General features: G+C 34.1%; 2 protein-coding genes across 4 annotated transcripts in view; one reads left to right on the forward strand and one right to left on the reverse strand.

The window, feature by feature from the left end:
• Positions 1-17,978, reverse strand: part of ttv (exostosin glycosyltransferase 1 ttv) — a 415,109-nt gene that overhangs the window by 150,080 nt on the left and 247,051 nt on the right. The gene's annotated exons all lie outside the window — the stretch shown is intronic.
• On the forward strand, positions 1,780-14,071 carry LamC (Lamin C). 2 transcript variants are annotated; one of them, XM_073955533.1, is made up of 4 exons: positions 1,780-2,514; positions 10,646-11,240; positions 11,677-12,420; positions 12,569-14,071. In XM_073955533.1, exons 1-4 carry the CDS (start codon positions 2,123-2,125, stop codon positions 12,704-12,706), a joined length of 1,869 nt encoding a protein of 622 aa, XP_073811634.1. In that variant the 5' UTR covers positions 1,780-2,122; the 3' UTR covers positions 12,707-14,071. The 2 variants fall into 2 exon arrangements, with proteins under 2 accessions (XP_073811634.1, XP_073811633.1); XM_073955532.1 differs by having other exon boundaries at positions 1,886-2,514; positions 11,677-12,503.

Raw genomic sequence — 17,978 nt, forward strand, 5'->3', positions numbered from 1 at the left:
AATCGTCAAAATTCCGAAAATCGGGAGGTACGTTTTTATGGGAGCTATACCTAAACATGGATCTATCTATATTCAACATTTTTTGCAAGGAAGTATTTTATGTATTGACAACTCAAAATATAAAATTACAGCCAAATCAGTTGGAAAATTTGGCAAAAATAGTTAAAAATTCCGAAAGTCATGAGGTGCGTTTATATGGGGGCTATACCTAAACGTAAACCTATATTGAACATTTTTTGCAAGGAGGTACTCAGAACTCAAAATGCAAAATTACAACTAAATCGGTTGGAAAATTTGGCTAAAATCGTCAAAATACCGAAAATCGGGCGCTACCTTTATATGGCGGCTATACGTAAATGTAGATCTACATCCATTAACATTTTTTTATCTTTTTGCCTCGCTATAAACTTATGTTTAAAATTTCGAGGCGGTAGCTCGAATAGAACTATTTTTGGCACTCTTTTCCATACAAGGTGGACCACTTTTATCAATCATAGAAAAGCTAATTGGCCTAGTTTCAGAGAGTTCAATAATTACCGCTTCAAAAATCTGCCCAACCTTTCTTATGTTCGCAGCAGCCGGTCAGTATTTACCTGTTGAATAGTCGAAGTGAAACCAAACTTCCCAGTAGAGGCAGAGGGATTATAAAATGAGCGTGATGTGCTTCGTAGAACCAATCCCGGGAATAAGTGAATTGTGGGCAATGGTTAAGTCACTCTCGAACCCTGGGAAAAAGGAAGATAGGATACCAGTCACTCTTGGCGACGTTACGCTGACTGATCCGAAGAATTGCGCAAGTTATTTTTTCGAAATTGACAGGGCGAAAAGAAGAGGAGAACCAACACAATTTAAAGTGGATGACATTGCGAATGATCTTTAAATCATCCAAAGCGTTGAATGTTCATGGCAATGCTCAAACAAGTGTATGAGCCGGGATTTAGTATCCCACCATAGTTGTCATTATTAACAATTTTCTAACACCGCAGCGTGATAGAAGAGAAAAAATAACAAGAAAGTAACACGTATCCCGGCGTCTTTCCCTATCACATCAATTTTCGCGGTTAGGGGCCCCAAAGACCTGAGGCTTTGATATGTGTGGTCCAAAATCGGGCATGTAATACTGGCACAAAAATTTCTAGGCTCGTAGACTGACGGTCTTTGCTTGGGCACACCCAAAACTATTGAAGATCAAATAAGCTTACGCATCATGAACAAGGTTTATTTGCCTGAGTCGAAATTGGAATCGTTCATTATATTCTTCTTTTAATCCTTTTTTACACAGCATGTATGAACATTTTCAACCCACTGTGCAAAGGTACTTTGTAGGAACATACATAAAACACTATCATGAATGGGTTTTCAGTTCTGGGTTAAGGTAAGAAAAGTTTGTAATTCTTACAAACTACGACGTAATGAAAGAAAACAAAAAGAGTGAAAAGAAACAACAATATTCGGTCTCAATAACAATAGTTGGTGGACAAGGGTATGGTTGGGTAAACGGCAAACAAAGTACAAGGAAGTCGTCGGCAAGGAACAAACAACAAAAAAGTAACAGAAGCAATAAATTAAACATCACGAATAGAAACAAACGTCAGCAGAAGAAGAAAGCTAAAACGAGCAGACATATGGACAACCCAGAAAGGGGGGCCAGACAGGCAAGACGTTGCGAAATAGATGGAGAACCAACTAGCAACGAAACAGTACCAAACACTAGAAAATGAAAGAGCCAACAAACAAATGTGAGAACGTATGCGGAGAAATAATATTAGCAACCAAGTTAGCACAACGTCAGCGATGGCGTTGTCGCTTGCAGTGGCTACGACACAACGACTTGTTTCGTGAACGCAATGTTCGGCGATGATGATTTCATTTTGAATACCGCTGAGGTTAAATGTTTAGTTTAATTTCTGAAGTCCAAGCAAGCAGACGTACAAAGTCAAGTGAAGATAAATTAAACAAAATACAAAAAAAATCTCTAAAAGGTTAAAAATATAGAGAAAGAGAAGTTTACACAAAAGAAATTATAAATAGAATAGAAAAGACGCGTCTTTTCAAAAAAAAAAAAAAGATTGAACAAATTCGTACTTAATTCCAAAGTAAACAGAAAAGCTTTGACAACAAAATGTCACAGAAACGTGTTACCTTGAGCACCAGCCGCGTATCGCGTGCCTCCACCTCGACACCCCAGGGTGGAAGTCGTTTGGGCGCCGCTAGCCCCACCAGTCCCACACGTACCAGCCGTCTCCAGGAGAAGGAAGAGCTGCAACATTTGAACGATCGTTTGGCCTGTTACATTGATCGCATGCGTCACTTGGAGAATGAGAACAATCGTTTGACACAGGAATTGCAGTTGGCCCAGGACACAGTTACCCGTGAGGTGTCCAACATGAAGGCCTTGTATGAAAAGGAACTATCAGCTGCCCGCAAAATGTTGGATGAAGTTTCCAAGGAAAAGGCCAAATTGGAAATTGATATCAAACGTTTGTGGGAGGAGAATGATGAATTGAAACAAAAGTAGGTATTCCAAAGGGAAATGGGGTAAAAGTACATCCATATTTATTATTGTTGTGAAATTTGAAAACTATAACAAAACAGATATTGAGGAGGGGAGTAACGGGAAACGGTGGCCCTTTGCGTTGTTTTTAAGATTACAAGTGCTTCAAGGGTATGATGGCCCCCAATGGCCTGTCCATAAGGGCCAACAAAACACCCACATATAGATTTGTGTTGTTGTTTACATTTTTGTTTATATCCCCACATACACACACACATACATGGGTGATAGCATGTAGGTTCCATTTGTGTACCACATGTTTGTTGTTATTTTGAGCCCTTGCTTACTGACGTGTCAGCTTCAAACAGCTGCCAGCTGGCTGTTGTATTCATAGACGTGTATTTTTATGGAAATATAGTTTGGTGTATGATGTCATGCTTCCAGTTTTTCAGTTACATGGTGGCATTGTCGGCATCAAGCTTAAAATGTTCAATAAATTACCACCATCATCAAAAGTATTTCCAAAAAAAAAAAAAAACAAAAATGTTGATTTTAACAAACATCAAATAAATACCACTGGCCGGCCAATGATGTCATTCGTTATTTTTTATTTCTTTCGTTTTACGTATTGTTTGTGTGTGAATTTTGTTCTCTTAAACGCAAAAAAACACTGAACTTAACACGTTGCTAATGCTGCCAGCAGAGAGCGCCACCATCATCTCTGCTGATTGCTGGTGACTATACCCCACATAGAAGGCAGGCAGAGCAGCTGCTAGCCATTATAGAGCTGCAAGGCAAGCAAGTAAATAAACAAAAAAGCAATAATAAAGAAATAATAATAAAAATAACAGCAGCAACAACACATGTTGCTTAGAGGTAGAGGTGTAAAGAGGCATTTTATAAATAATAGAAATGTTGGTTAGAATGTTTTAGAAATAAACTTCTGGAGGGAGTTATGAAAATTTCCAGGAATTAAAAAATAAATGTTGAATAACTTGTTCGAATGTGGCATTGAAAAGAAAAACCTGCAATATTATAATGCTACTTTTTTTGACATATTTTTAAAGGAAAAAATTATTAAAATTTCAAAAATAGTAGACTTTTGCAGGTTCTACAACAGAGAAATTATTATTTTTAAATCCCAAGTTCTAAAAATTGTTGCCTTTTCAAACTCAGAAATATTAAAAAAAACTGATTTATTTATAGAAAAAATTCTTTAAGATTGTTGACCCTTAAGGGATGAGGGTAGATTAACTCAAAACTATCAGAAATGACAAAATAGGCACCCAACAACTTTTGCCACCTGAAGCTACAAAATGTATGACAGGTGCTGCAGCTTCACCTGCTTTAAAAATTCTATCCAATATTGTCGGAAAATATCGGTATAAATACAACATTTTCATATGTTACAATTCGAAACATTTCATTTGTAATGGAATAATATCTAATTATTCCATTTGAAATTCGAATTTCATTTGTAATTCGAAAAACCAAACATAAAACCAATGCAACCAAAAATGTTGTATTTTTTGTTTCGAATTTCAATGTTAATAATTCGATATTTTTACCCCTTCAAGACTTATTTTGAAGCTTTAAGTCCTATGTTACAAGCTATTGTGAACAAGAAAATCTTCAAGATAATTCGATCGGCATCCCTAATAGTAGATATGCTGGCCTTTCTTACACATGTTTTGAATAAAAAATGCAGTTCATTTTGAATGCAATTTTGTTTGTTTACTTTACGCCAAAGGAAAGAGATTACTCAGTCTATTTCTAATATATGACAGCATAAAGAGAGAGGCAATAGCATAGGTTTGGAGGTCTGAAAGTCCACATTTAAAATCGTCAACTATTTACATTTCATGATTCATATTTTAATTTAATTTCACTACAATTCTCAGAATAGATTCGAGATGAAGTAAAATAAAGTTGAGAGAGACTTTGAAAGATAAAAGCACAATTGGTTTTTAATTGATATTTAAAACAATAATAATAATAAAAAATATTTATTAAAGGGGCGGACTATACTCTATGACAGAGACTGAGGCAACACGTAATCGAAGGGAGGTTAAGTCTTACGAGGGAGTTCTATGAAAAAAGCAACAACAATTGTCAAGAATTTGCATTCCATGATTCATTTTTCAATTATATTATAATTCGCTGAGGAAATGTAATATTTTATACGGGGCTGTGAAACCTTCCCGCTAACTATTTTTTAAAATTATTTTTCCAAATAATGAGTAATGGATGGACGCATTTACTCTCTCAAAAACAAATAAAATTTGCAACAATTCACATTACAGGATTCATATTTCAATTTTATTACAATTCACTGACGAATTTGACGAAATGTAATTTAAGCTGCGGTGCTAGAAATTTTTTGATCAATCAATCGATTTTTTAAAGAATAACGGAGAAAACATTTAGAACCCTTTCTTTCAGAAACAAAGGGGGTATAGAAGCACATTTTCTTTCAGAAAGAAACTGTCTACCCCTTTACTTCAGAAAGGGTCTGTAGAACCACTCTTTACTTCAGTAATAGTCTAATGAATCCCACTTTACTTCAGAAAGAGTCTAATGAAGCTCCTATTACTTCAGAAATAGTCTTTAGAAGCATCCTTTACTTTAGGAAGAGTCTAATGAAGCACCTTTTCCTTCAGAAAGGATCTATAGAAGGATCTAATGAAGCTACTATTACTTCAGAAAGGGTCATTAGAAGCATCCTTTACTTCAGGAAGATTCTAATGAAGCTCCTATTACTTCAGAAAGGCTCTTTAGAAGCATCCTTTCTTACAGAAAAGGTCTATAGGACCACTCTTTCTTTAAGAGAGGATCTGTAGAAGCCAAGCCGCCTTTACTTTAGAAAGAGTCTATAGAAGCCAACTTTCCTTCTGAAAGGATAATTGAAGGACTCTTTCTTTTAGAAAGGGTCAATAGAAGGGACTTTCAGAAAGGCAGAATTAAACGCTTGTCGTTTAGTTTCTAGGGTCTAGCAAACTTCCTTCCCCAAACAACAAAAGAAGTCAACAATTTACTATACAATTTTATCAAAATCTCTAGAACACTGTATAGAAGAGTAAGAGATGGAATACCTATTAGTTAAAAACAAAAACAAATCAACAGGTTTCTATTTGAAATTTCAAACAGAAATGAAATGAAGAAATTAATATTCTTAATATTACCAGTTTCAGTTAATGTTTTATCCCCAGCTTTGTGTATTTTTGTTTTCTTGAATTAAAATCACAAGCCACAAATATTTGATTGTGGTCATTTAACTTTGAAGGCCATCAGTTGTCAGGGCTAAGAATAACACTCAAACACACACATACGCGCACATTGATACCCGCCCTCAAAGTACCAAGGGACGTATTAGTATTGTGTGGTTCTTCCGTTGGCCATACGGCCAGCTAGCTAACAAGGCCAAATTGCCCATGTAAATGGAAACCGTCATCATCTATGTACAGAGGTGTGTGTTTGTTAAACATTGTGCGTTTAGATCGATTTATTAGCAATGATGTCAGCTTTATGAAAATAAACAAACAAAACAAGAAAAACTAATATTCTCTATTACAACAAATCATAATTTACACGGTCAAACACACACGCAGCACATAGGCAATAAAATGTTTCCCCTTCCCCATTTTTCTCATCACCTCCACCATAAACATCAATGAATTGGGTATTAATTTTCTGTATAAATAATGAGCTCATTCAAATTCCCATTACAATGGATGAGGTTGAGCATGGAAATCAACAAAGTTTGAGAAAAGCATCAATCTCTTCCCATAATTCCATTAAAAATCATTTATTTCTCTCGCACAACTCTGGTGAAATTCATTTAAGGCCAATAATTAGTTATGCCAGTAAATAGAATCCATTTATTTTGCATATTCTACCCCACACGCACACAAAAACACACTCTATGGAGCTGCTAGATAAGTACTCCCCCTTCCCCCTCTGCCCATCACCAACCGCATAACAAATAAAGCGTGTTGTTTGTGAGCTTCAAAATGAGATGAGTGAGCTAAGTAAATTTGTTTTGACATTTTTACTCTTTTCGAATTTCTGTCTGTTTTGCGTTTGTGTTTGCTTTTGTGAGTAAATTTAGATTAGCTTTGATAAGTGCCGGCATAAGAGCAATCAACCAACCAACCCACATGACAAATGCGGCATTTGAGAATACAAAACAACAACAACATGCCGGCAACCTTGAATTTAATGTTTGCCTGCCTTGCCTTGAGTGAGAAGAAATTTTTAATTTTTTAAGAAAAAAATTTGTAGAATTTTTTTCCTACAAAAATACTATGGATGCAGGAGACATTATAGGAGGTGTTAATATTTTTAGAGATTTTAAGCCATTCAGAGTTATGATTTAGAACCGACAACTCTTTTTTCGTAGCTACATTACTGCCATATAAAAAATGTTGTGGTTTTGTTGATTGTATGAGGAGCTTTAAAAATAGACCCTAACCCTGTCATCAAGTCGTAGTTTCTAACTTTCTAAACAAATTAGTTGTAGATTTTTTCGGATAAGAATTTTAATAACTCAGGGAAAAGTTGAGATATTTAATTTGGAAAATTTTTAATCCATTTTCAGTTGTCTATGAAAGTTTTTAGTCTCGATTCAGTTTCTTTTTTCGAACAAAAAATGCTGTGGATTTTGTTGGTTGTAGGAGAGGTAATATCCTTATTTCGTGTCTCTCGAGTTGGAATGAAATCCCAAATAGTTTTACGTGCAGTTCCATGAACTTTATTAAGTTATTGCTATTCATAACTTTTTTATGTGGTGCCACTTTTTAATGAAACGCAAAACATTAGTGCATGGAATTTTCTGGATAATTTAATGAAATTTTGAAAATATTTAAAATATTGATACTTTTCAACATTTTTCCCATTAGGATGCATTATAGTTTAAAAATTGCTGTAATTTGCTTACACAAGGAGTTTGAAATATCAATAGATAATCAGCGGATTTTTTATATTTTTCGAAAACGAAAACAGAAAAATTTCGATAATTTTTTGGTGACTTTAAATATTTGTGTTTGTCATATTTATTTATTTATGTTTTTTTTCTGGATAGTTTTATGCAATTATGAAAATATTTAAAATTTTGATAGACAAACCATAGGTGAATTATTTCAACGCCTCATTTCAATTTTTTATTTCATGTTTTTTTTTTTTATTTTCTATACAAAGAATTTGACACAGCAATAGGTAATTGAAGATCTATTTTTTTTATATATTTCTGAAATTTAAATAGAAAAATGCTGATGTTTGGATGAATAATTCAGAAATGGATAAACACACATTGTTTTGTTTTCTGTTGCTTCTGAATATAAATTTTATTTTACAAATAGTGAAGCTAAATACGAGATCCAGGGAGTTAAAAAACTAAAAAAAACATATGGGTGCCACCGTGGTGCAATGGTATGCACACCCGCCTTGAACGCAGAAGGTCGCGGGTTCGATTCCCGGCCAGGCAACACCAAACATTTTTCAACGGCGGCAAAATACCCCTCAATAATGCTGGCGACATTTCCTGAGTATCTCAGCCATGTAAATCTTCTCTACAAGTGGTGTCTTAGGACACGCCGTTCGGACTCGGCGATAAACAGTAGGTCCCACATCATTGAGGTAATGTGAATCGGGGTGCACTCATTGATATGAGAGAAGTTTCCCTTGTCCCTTCTGGGATATTTGTGGAACAATTATATATATTATATACATATAGCATTTATTGGTAGCAAATCAACCTTCTTCATTACTTTAACAATGGCATGCCACCCGAAAAATTTTTTATTCTATGGCCACTAAAAGTCGACAAATAAGTTGAAAATAACATATAGTCTATTTTTGGAACTCGTGGAAACAATTTCTTCTCTATTTCACCACACTCCACATTTTGAACTCACAATACTCTGTGCCACTGTTACTCATTACTTATTTATGAGTGAAATAAAGTTGTTGGCCTAGTAAAATTTAAAAAAATATATATATTATCTTTAAGCAATGCAGAAGGTAGCTTGTTTGCATTACTTTGTAATAAGTTATTCGTCTCATTTGGCTCCCAAATTTTCACTGGGAACAATTTTTCCTATTTTCGTTATTAACTAATGAGTAAAATAAGCTGTCTTTTCGTGTACAATTTCTAAGAAATTACTCATTATTTGTTGCCTATTGGTAATGCAGAATGTAACTTGTTTACATTCTTTTGTAATGGGTTATTCGGCATATATTGCTTTCAAAATTTTGCTGGCACAGAGCTAAGGTCCGTTTTAAACAGTCACAATCAAAATCTAAATAAATTGGGCAGTATCAGCCTTATAGGAACTATCACACGAGGTGAATACGTAAAAACTTTCGATGGGTCAATTATGGCAGAGAAGATCTCCCAAGTATTTTATGTTCAGATATGCTTTCGTAGGTTTTTATAAAAACCCTAGATAAACAATTTGTATAACCAAGTGTCAGTTGTACTCGTGATGAGTAGTATGACCAGAAGCATCGCCTTATTGCGATTTTTTTAGGTATAGCCTAACAGAATTTGTCAACGAAAATCATATTTTCCCACTGCTGTGCGTCGGAAAACACACAATTTGTTAGTTTGATATTTTTATAGGTCATTTTTTCGAAGGGAAGTTTCTTGATTTTGATCTTGACAAAATTTTCTTGCTTATATGGTTCGTAAGATTTGAATAGAAAAATATGCCCCCTCCTTTTATATCTAAAACAACTTTATTGAGAATTATTTTAGTATTGCTTCCAAACAAACATAACTGCACTCTCAAACAAAGGACATTATTTCCCACTGCCAAAATTACAAGTAGATCAGTGAAGAAAGTTTTGTAATCAAACGTTATTCGAAAGTAAATGTGAAGAATTTGAATTTCTAACTTAGGCAAATTCCTCTATGACATATTAAAAAAATCATATTTATAACTACAAATGTCTCATAAATTACCAATATTTTTATTTAGATACAAAATGAAACAAATTCGTATGACAACACAAATATTTCCATTAATTTTCACCTCTTTGTGAGATCATTCAGATATCCACACATAATACCCGAAACATAATTAACAACATAAATTAGCGTCATCTGTCCAACAAAAACAAAAAAATGACAAGGCTAGTTAATGCTTTTGTTTTCAAAAACATTTTGAAAAGTTCTTGAAGGAAATTTATGTTCTAAAGGTAGAGGAGATATCAGATACATATGTACAGTACAACCTGCTATTAACAGGTAATTTTTGTATTTTATGCAAATTTTAGGCTAAAGAAAAAACAAAATTTTCAATAATATCCAATTATTATCAGTACAGTTTTCTAAGAGCAGTTGCTTTATATAAACATATTGAGGAAAAAATATCTTTTGAATTAAACATTCAAACTAAGATTTTTTATCTCCCACCTGTTCGCTACGACTCTGTTGCTGAGTGTTCCGTCAGATATTGGTACAGTCAACCAAAAGTTTAGCTATGAGCAAACAAATTGGCCGTATTCCCTCGCATTTTTTCGCATACGTATCAAGGAAATATTTTTAGAAAAATCCCATTAATTAGCAGCAGATATTAAAATAGAATGAAAAAAACAAATATTTATATGACACTGAAAATGAAAATTTCCATCAATTTTCATTATAAACGACAATAATGATGATGATCATCATAATTATCATCATAAACAAAGCTAGAAAGGCAGCATAATGATGATGATGGTGATGACAATCATTAATATTTCTTTTTTTATTTTTGGAGGGAAACTATTTTAGTTTTTGAAAATGATTTCACTTGAGTTTTTTGTTATGTGTGTGGTGCCACCATCATACAAATAACTTATTGAAAACATTTAAACTCCTTTGCTAATATAATAACAACAAGAAGACAATATGATTTGGCCAAACAAAAAAGGTTTGATGATGTAAACCCGAAAATTTAGTATTCCGAAAACAAGTTTCAAATAAACACCAAATACAAAGCAACATCATCAAAATTAGACCTGACGTCATTTCTCACCTCTCTCTCTCTCTCTCCCAAATTTGCAAAGACAGATAGCTTTGGAATTAGCATAAACTATAAATTATTTCAATCATAAACATTTAACAAAATTTTTAATTTGTTTTGTTTTTTTTTTTTGCCTTTCTTTTAGATTGGACAAAAAGACCAAAGATTGTGCTTTGGCTGAGAACAGTGCCCGCGTCTTTGAGAGTCGCTTCAATGAAGTCAATGGCAAATACAATCAAGCCTTGGCTGATCGCAAAAAGGCCGACGATCTGGCCAAGGAGCTGCAAGCTGAAAATGCTCGTCTCTTGAAGCTATTGGATGATTTGCGCAAACAATTGGAGGCCGAAACATTGGCCCGTGTCGATTTAGAAAATCAAAACCAAAGCTTGCGCGAAGAGTTGAGCTTCAAGGATCAAGTTCATGTCCGTGAACTTACTGAAACCCGTTCTCGCCGTCAAATTGAAATCAGTGAATTGGATGGTCGCCTGTCCAAGGAATACGAGGCTAAATTGCAACAATCCCTACAGGAATTGCGCGATCAATATGAATCGCAAATGCGTGCCAATCGTGAAGAAATTGAGTTGTTGTATGACAATGAAATTAAGAATCTCCAAGCTGCTGCCAATCGTGCCAATAATGCCTCAGCTCATGTCCATGAAGAGTTGAGAATGATGCGCACCAAGGTTGATGGTCTCAATGGCAAGATTAAGGATTTGGAGGGCATTAATGCTGGTTTGAATGTGAGTATAAATGGGAAAGAAGATGATGGGACAATAGCTTGGTAAAAGTAGATCAGAGGCAAAGCTAAAAGGATAGCATTTACTGAATACAGTCGAACTTCTATATAAAGCAGTTACTGGGGAAGAAGAATTACAATGCAGTAGACGAATTTATTAAAGGAGAAGAAAAATTCATATTTTTGTGAAATGATTCGTTATAGAAACGTTCGTTTTAGAGAAGTTCGACTGTAGTTGAAGCTGTGACAACTTTCTATAAAAAAACTAACGTAACGACAACTTTAAATTAGTTCTAAGCTAATTGAAGATGCTACTACTTAATAAAAAGAAAATATACATAATCTCTTAGCTCAGGTCTACCTTTACCGAATCATTACTACGCCGCATCTCTACAAATTGAACATCAATTTAAACAATTATTTTCTTTTGTATTCCTCAGGTCCGCATTCGTGAGTTGGAAGACTTGTTGGACAGTGAACGTGCCCGCCACAATCAATATATCGCTTCCCTGGAAGCCGAATTGCAACGCATGCGCGACGAAATGGCCAAGCAGTTGCAAGAATACCAAGACCTCATGGACATCAAGGTCTCGCTGGATTTGGAAATTGCTGCCTACGACAAATTGTTGGGTGGTGAAGAGAGACGTCTTAACATTACTTCTCCTGCTCGCAGCAGCCAAAATACAAGCCAAGTTGATTCTGGTTACTCCAATGGTACCCATTTGTCGGTCAGCTCCAGTTCGGCCTATCGCTCTGGCCGTGTTACACCCAGTGGACGTCGTTCCGCAACACCAAGTGGCAGTGCTAGTGGTAGCGCAGTTAAACGTCGCCGCACTGTTATCGATGAATCCGAAGATCGCAGCCTGGCCGATTTCACTGTTAACTCAGCCGCCAAAGGTGATCTCCAAATCTTGGAAGCCGACAGTGAAGGACGTTTCATTAAATTGCACAATAAGGGTACCGATGAAATCAATCTAACCGGTTGGCAATTGACCCGCATTGCTGGCGATGAGGAGTTGGCATTCAAATTCACCCGTGGCACCAAAGTTTCGCCCGGTGAAACCGTCACCATTTGGTCCGTAGATGCTGGTGTTGCCCATGAACCACCCAGCAACTTGGTGATGAAGAAGAAATGGCCTGTGGCCGATTCAATGCGCAGTATTTTGTCCAATGCCGACAAAGAGGTGAGATTACTGTCGATTTACAACACTTGTAACAAATGTCACATTTGTCGTCACTGTCACCATCTTGAGTTTGATTTAGATCAGTTATGTCGATTATGTAACTTCTAGAATCTATTATAAAAATTCCAATTTTTCTTTTCTATTACAGGATGTTGCCAGCTACGAACGTATCCGTTCAAACATTTCCAGCCACGCCTCGAGACATAGACAGACCAGCAGCGGTTTCACATTAGGCTCTGGTTCCACATCCACCGGTGTCAGAAGTTTGTTCTCATTGCTTTTCTAAATGGAGAAGAGGGGTACGGATGGTGCTCACCTAGGATAACACAAAACAAACACACATACTGCATGAACAAATACACTTAAAACAACTCATACAGACAAACAGACACATACAGAAGAAACGGACAAAACAAACTAGACTGGACTTATACCAAGCCATAGTATAGGAACTGGACAGAAAATTTTTCTAAATGTTAGTGTCAATGAAAGAAAAACAAAATATTTAAAAAAATTGACAGAAGAGGAGTAGGATATTCTCAAAACTACTCTATTTTTCTCGTAGTAAGGTGACTCGTATAAATTTTAGGAATCCGAAGGGATGTCCTTACATTAGCCCTACCACTACTGTTTTTCTCAGTTATACATATCAAGAGACTATTTTTTCTACTTTACTTTGAATTGTAAGTTTTTTATTTTTGTTTAATTTTCTCATTTTTTTTCTAAACTTTGATTTGTGGTAAAGTTCAATTATTTTCTTAATATTACTATAATTAATATTTTTGTAAAAGAAATTACAAAACAACAAACACAAAATAACCAAGAATACTGAGTATTCTTGCTGGAGGCGTAAGTATAAACTTAATAAAAATACATTTTTTAATTTTAAAAAAATTTGAAAATACAAAAAAAAACAGTAAAAAAGAAAACAATTTGTACATCTTGTTGAGTTTTTTTTTTTTATTTCTTATACATTTATTTTTTGTTTTGCTCTTAACTGTAATGATTCCTGTATAATTTAGAACTAAGAAGTAGAAGAAAACAAACAAACTTGTGAAGAGATTGGTGTAAGAGATTGTTCAATGCGTTCACAGATAAATCAGAGTTATTGATAATGGTCAGGTTATTATATCAGAATTAACGACCGTAAACTGTCCTTATCTGAGAAAAAAGTTGGATCCAGAGATCCCAATGTTCATTTTCAATGCAATGCAGTACTTAGCCAACATTGAATGTGTGCCTTAGCAATGGGAAGGATTTTCATTCAATTAATGGGTGTTTCACATAATTAAATTTCAATTTAAACTCAAAACAAAAAAAAAACTACAACTTCAGCACACCAATACTGTTACATGTTAAATCTCAAATATTGCACACCAACAAGCCTTTGTAGATAAAAAAAAAACTATTATACAATATAAAAAACATATATTCTCAGTGTATTCAATGTTTAATGTTGCATTTACAATAAATCTCTATGAAAACTGTGCAATGCTGCTGGCATGTACCTACCAATCACTACTATTCATATAATAGTGTAATAATATTGACAAAAAAAGAATAAAACATATTTACATTTCAAAACATATTTCTTTGAAAATGAAATAAAAATACATATTTGTTGCAAACAACAACAATACAAAAAACAACAGTTGTTTTATTTGGAAACTGCAATTGCCAATGATAATCAGCTTTAAACGTATTTGTGGCCGGCTTTAGTCGGCTTTGTATGAAAAGTTGAATGGCTTTGGTTTTAAATCTCCATGAAAATCCCGCTTTGGTTAGTTTTCAATACACAACAATATTGTCGTTATTAAGTGCCGGATTTATGAAGTTCGAAATAAAGCAAAATACAAAAAGCAACAACAAATACATTCACATACAAACATATGTTTGTATGTGAAAAGTCCTTAAAACCCCATTTAATAAATATAAATTTGAAGTGGCTGACAAAGCCGCCTGTATGTCTGCATGGATACTCTATCTCCCTCTCTATTTATTGACATATCAATTGCATCGATAAAATTATTATTTAAAAGTATCGGAGTTACAAGAACAAAAGCAATAACAAACAAAACGAGTTATTTTAATTTATCCGATTTGTCCGCTTACATGTTTAAATTTAAATTGTTTTTCATTCATGCATTATAATCTGATCAAATCGTATCGCGGATATTATGTGGAAGATTAAACTAGTGGGACATATGGTGTGGCAGCCACAGACATTTGGTAAATATATAGAAATATAAATAATATAATCATACACTCCACGTCAGTAGAATAGAACACCTAAATTTTTGTTAATGTTACCTTATGTATCCCAAAACGAATGAATCTACGATTTTAATCTTGTAGGGATTAAAAGCCTATGATGTTCCGTATCAATTACAGAAAGAATTATGTTTCTAGCTTTTCGCGAAATGATTTTGTGATCATTTTTCCGATAGTACTATGAAAAATAGGCATTTATTTTCGGTCATCAGGATAGAACAGTCATTTTATTTTCGCGAATTGTGGAGATATTAACGCCGAATTTTCTTTCAGTCGATAAAGCGGGGCTTTCTAATCATTTTTCATCAATAAAACCTTATAAATAATTCCGCGGACGCCGAAATAACAGCGCAAACGGGTTTAAATTGACAGATAATAGAAACATCTCGGAATATCAATAAGAGTCGCTCAGCTATGTCATATTTCTCCACAATAAGATAGAATATGACACAGACAGCCTCGACGGATACAATCGAGCGCTTCGGATGCTGAAAAGATGGAACATTTTCAAAATAAGTATGAAAAACGTCAAAAATTCTTAGAAAAATCTTGATTTTTTCTTCAATAAAATGATTTTTCCCAGAACAAGTCTGCCGTTTAAAGGGTTGGACATGTGCTCCACATTTAGAAGAAGATAATCTGATATGAAAACATCCGCTATTTCATACACTGAGGGAAATTTTAGCACATTTTTCAAATTGAACACACCCTTTGAACTTTGCATTTTATATTTGTTCTTATTTCGGCGTCCGCGGCTGTTCTCAGTAGTGTTATGTTCCAATAATAATGGACCAGGTTATGTTCTCCACACCGGATTTTACGAATTAGTCGTTTTTTTAACTGAACTCGTATGTAAAAGCACCGTTTTCGCGGGAATGACTGTGCCCATGAAAATTTAGGTTTTAGGTTGCGTAGTTGCTTTTAAAAAGTACTAAAATTTCGCTCAGTATATTAAAATAGCGGTTGTTTTCATATCAGATTATCTTCCTCTAAATGTGGAGCATATTTCCAAACCCTTAAACGGCAGACTTGTTCGCGGAAAAATCATTTTATTGAACAAAACATCAAGGTTTTTATAAGAAATTTTGACTTTTTTCATACTTATTTTGAAAATGTTCCATGTTATCAGCATCCGCAGCACTCGAACGTATCCGTCGAGGTTATCTGTGTCATATTCTCTCTTATTGTGGAGAAATATGACATAACTTCGCGACTCTTATTGATATTCCGAGATGTTTCTATTATCTATCAATTTAAACCCGTTTACGCTGTTATTTCGGCGTCCGCGGAATTATTTATATGGTTTTATTAGTGAAAAATGATTAGAAAGCCCCGCTTTATCGACTGAAAGAAAATTCGGCGTTAATATCTCCACAATTCGCGAAAATAAAATGACTGTTCTATCCTGATGACCGAAAATAAATGCCTATTTTTCATAGTACTATCGGAAAAATGATCAGAAAATCTTTTCGCGAAAAGCTAGAAACATAATTTTTTCTGTGTTTGATACGGAACATCATAGGCTTTAAATCCCTACAAGATTAAAAACGTAGATTCATTCGCTTCGGGATAAATAAGATAACATTAACAGAAATTTAGGTGTTCTATTCTACTGACGTGGAGTGTATTTTCGAGTATAAATAATTGAAAATATTATTTATATGTGTCATGCATTGATTAGAAAAAAAACCTCTTCGACTCTGAAGAGACAACAAAACATCTTCATGATCTTGTGCAATGCTGTAATGTTCGGTCATATACATACAGTTTGTCAAGTAATTGTTTTCGAACCAAGAAAACTAACATTTTTCTATATTAATTTATGAAAATGACTGGTATTGGGATCAAAATGTCGGGTTTTTTGCAAAAATTATGAAAGACAAGATAGGATGTATAAATAAAAAATTGTCCCACGTAGTCCAACAAAAAATAACGAAAACCCATAACTACATATAATTCAAGCTGTCAAATAAATGTTTTCGGAATTTAATGGAGGTTCCAAAATAACCCATATTTTTGGTAAATTCTTGAAAATCATAACATTTTATGAATGTTATTCTTAAAAAGGGTTAACTACTAACAAGTATCAACAATATTAGGCATAGAATATCCCTACTAGGAGGGTTACCATATGGACCAAGGGAGTACCAGGTCATATTACATGTAAACAGGGTCCTATAGGTCTTATACCGGGAATATCTGAAAACTACGGCGTTTTATGCCTACAGAATAATTAGATCAGCGGGGTTGCCAGATCTACTACAACGTGCCAGGTTATATAAACAGTAAACGAGGCCACATGGGCCCGAAAAGAGGGCACTGAAGATTGTTTTTTTTTACTTAAAATTAATTAAGAGATAATTCGGAACTTCACTACATTTCGAAAACTTTTATTTGGCAACTTGCATTACATGTAGTTATTGGTTTTCGTTACTTTTTGTTGGACTACGTGGGTTAATTTTTTTATTTATTCATCCTATCTTGTCTTAAATAAGTCGACCAACTATTATTTGCAAAAAAAACCGACATTTTTATCAGAATTATCAGTCATTTGTCATAAATTAATACAGAAAAATGTTAGTTTTTTGGTTCGAAAACAATTACTTGACAAACTGTATGTTTACCACATGAAAAATTGTATTTCCCGCATAAACATACAGTTAGTCAACTAAGTTATTGCAAAACCAAAATTATTACAAAATTTTAAATGAAACAATGTTTTATTGGTATTTAATAAATAAAATTGTTAATATATTTGTTAACAGTTTAATTCTTACAAATGTTTATTAATGAAATAAAACAAAAAAGTCACAAAATTTCACTAAATTTTTTTCTAAAAATAACAAATATTAAAAACAACTCATTTCTTGTATTGTCAACTAATTTTTTGCAAAATTCACAACATTTGAGTCTTACACGGTATTTCTGGAAATGTGGGTTCTAATCTTTCGCATGCCTACTTCCGACATCAATAACAACTTATAAACATCTCGGAATTGAGTAAATAAGTTTCGGAATGTAATATTCTAATGGTGTTTTTTCGGTCCAATTAGTTCGCGATATTTTCCCGACTTTTTTCTTCAATAATATCGGTGATGCGGTTTCGATAGCTTTGCTGCATTTGTATAACAAGCAAGTCCTACATCAATAAAGTGTATGTTTGTTGTTGTCTTGGTAGTATTTACATTGCAAGTTGCTTGAATTTTCAGGGTCATCCAACCCAAATTTCTTGACGCTGTTGGTTAAATCATTGTTTAACACATCCAAATAAACCTCCTTTGTCATTG

Source organism: Musca autumnalis, unplaced genomic scaffold, assembly GCF_047663935.1.
Source record: "Musca autumnalis isolate F117 unplaced genomic scaffold, ASM4766393v1 scaffold_5, whole genome shotgun sequence".
Taxonomy (NCBI): Eukaryota; Metazoa; Arthropoda; class Insecta; order Diptera; family Muscidae; genus Musca; species Musca autumnalis.

What these genes read in the sequence shown, in the direction of transcription:
- LamC (XM_073955532.1), top strand. Translation starts at nt 2,123, where the DNA reads ATGTCACAGAAACGTGTTACCTTGAGCACCAGCCGCGTATCGCGTGCC. An exon ending in AATGATGAATTGAAACAAAA is followed by an intron (nt 2,515 to 10,645) that starts GTAGGTATTCCA and finishes CCTTTCTTTTAG; the next exon opens with ATTGGACAAAAAGACCAAAG. An exon ending in CTTGAGTTTGATTTAGATCA is followed by an intron (nt 12,504 to 12,568) that starts GTTATGTCGATT and finishes TTTCTATTACAG; the next exon opens with GATGTTGCCAGCTACGAACG.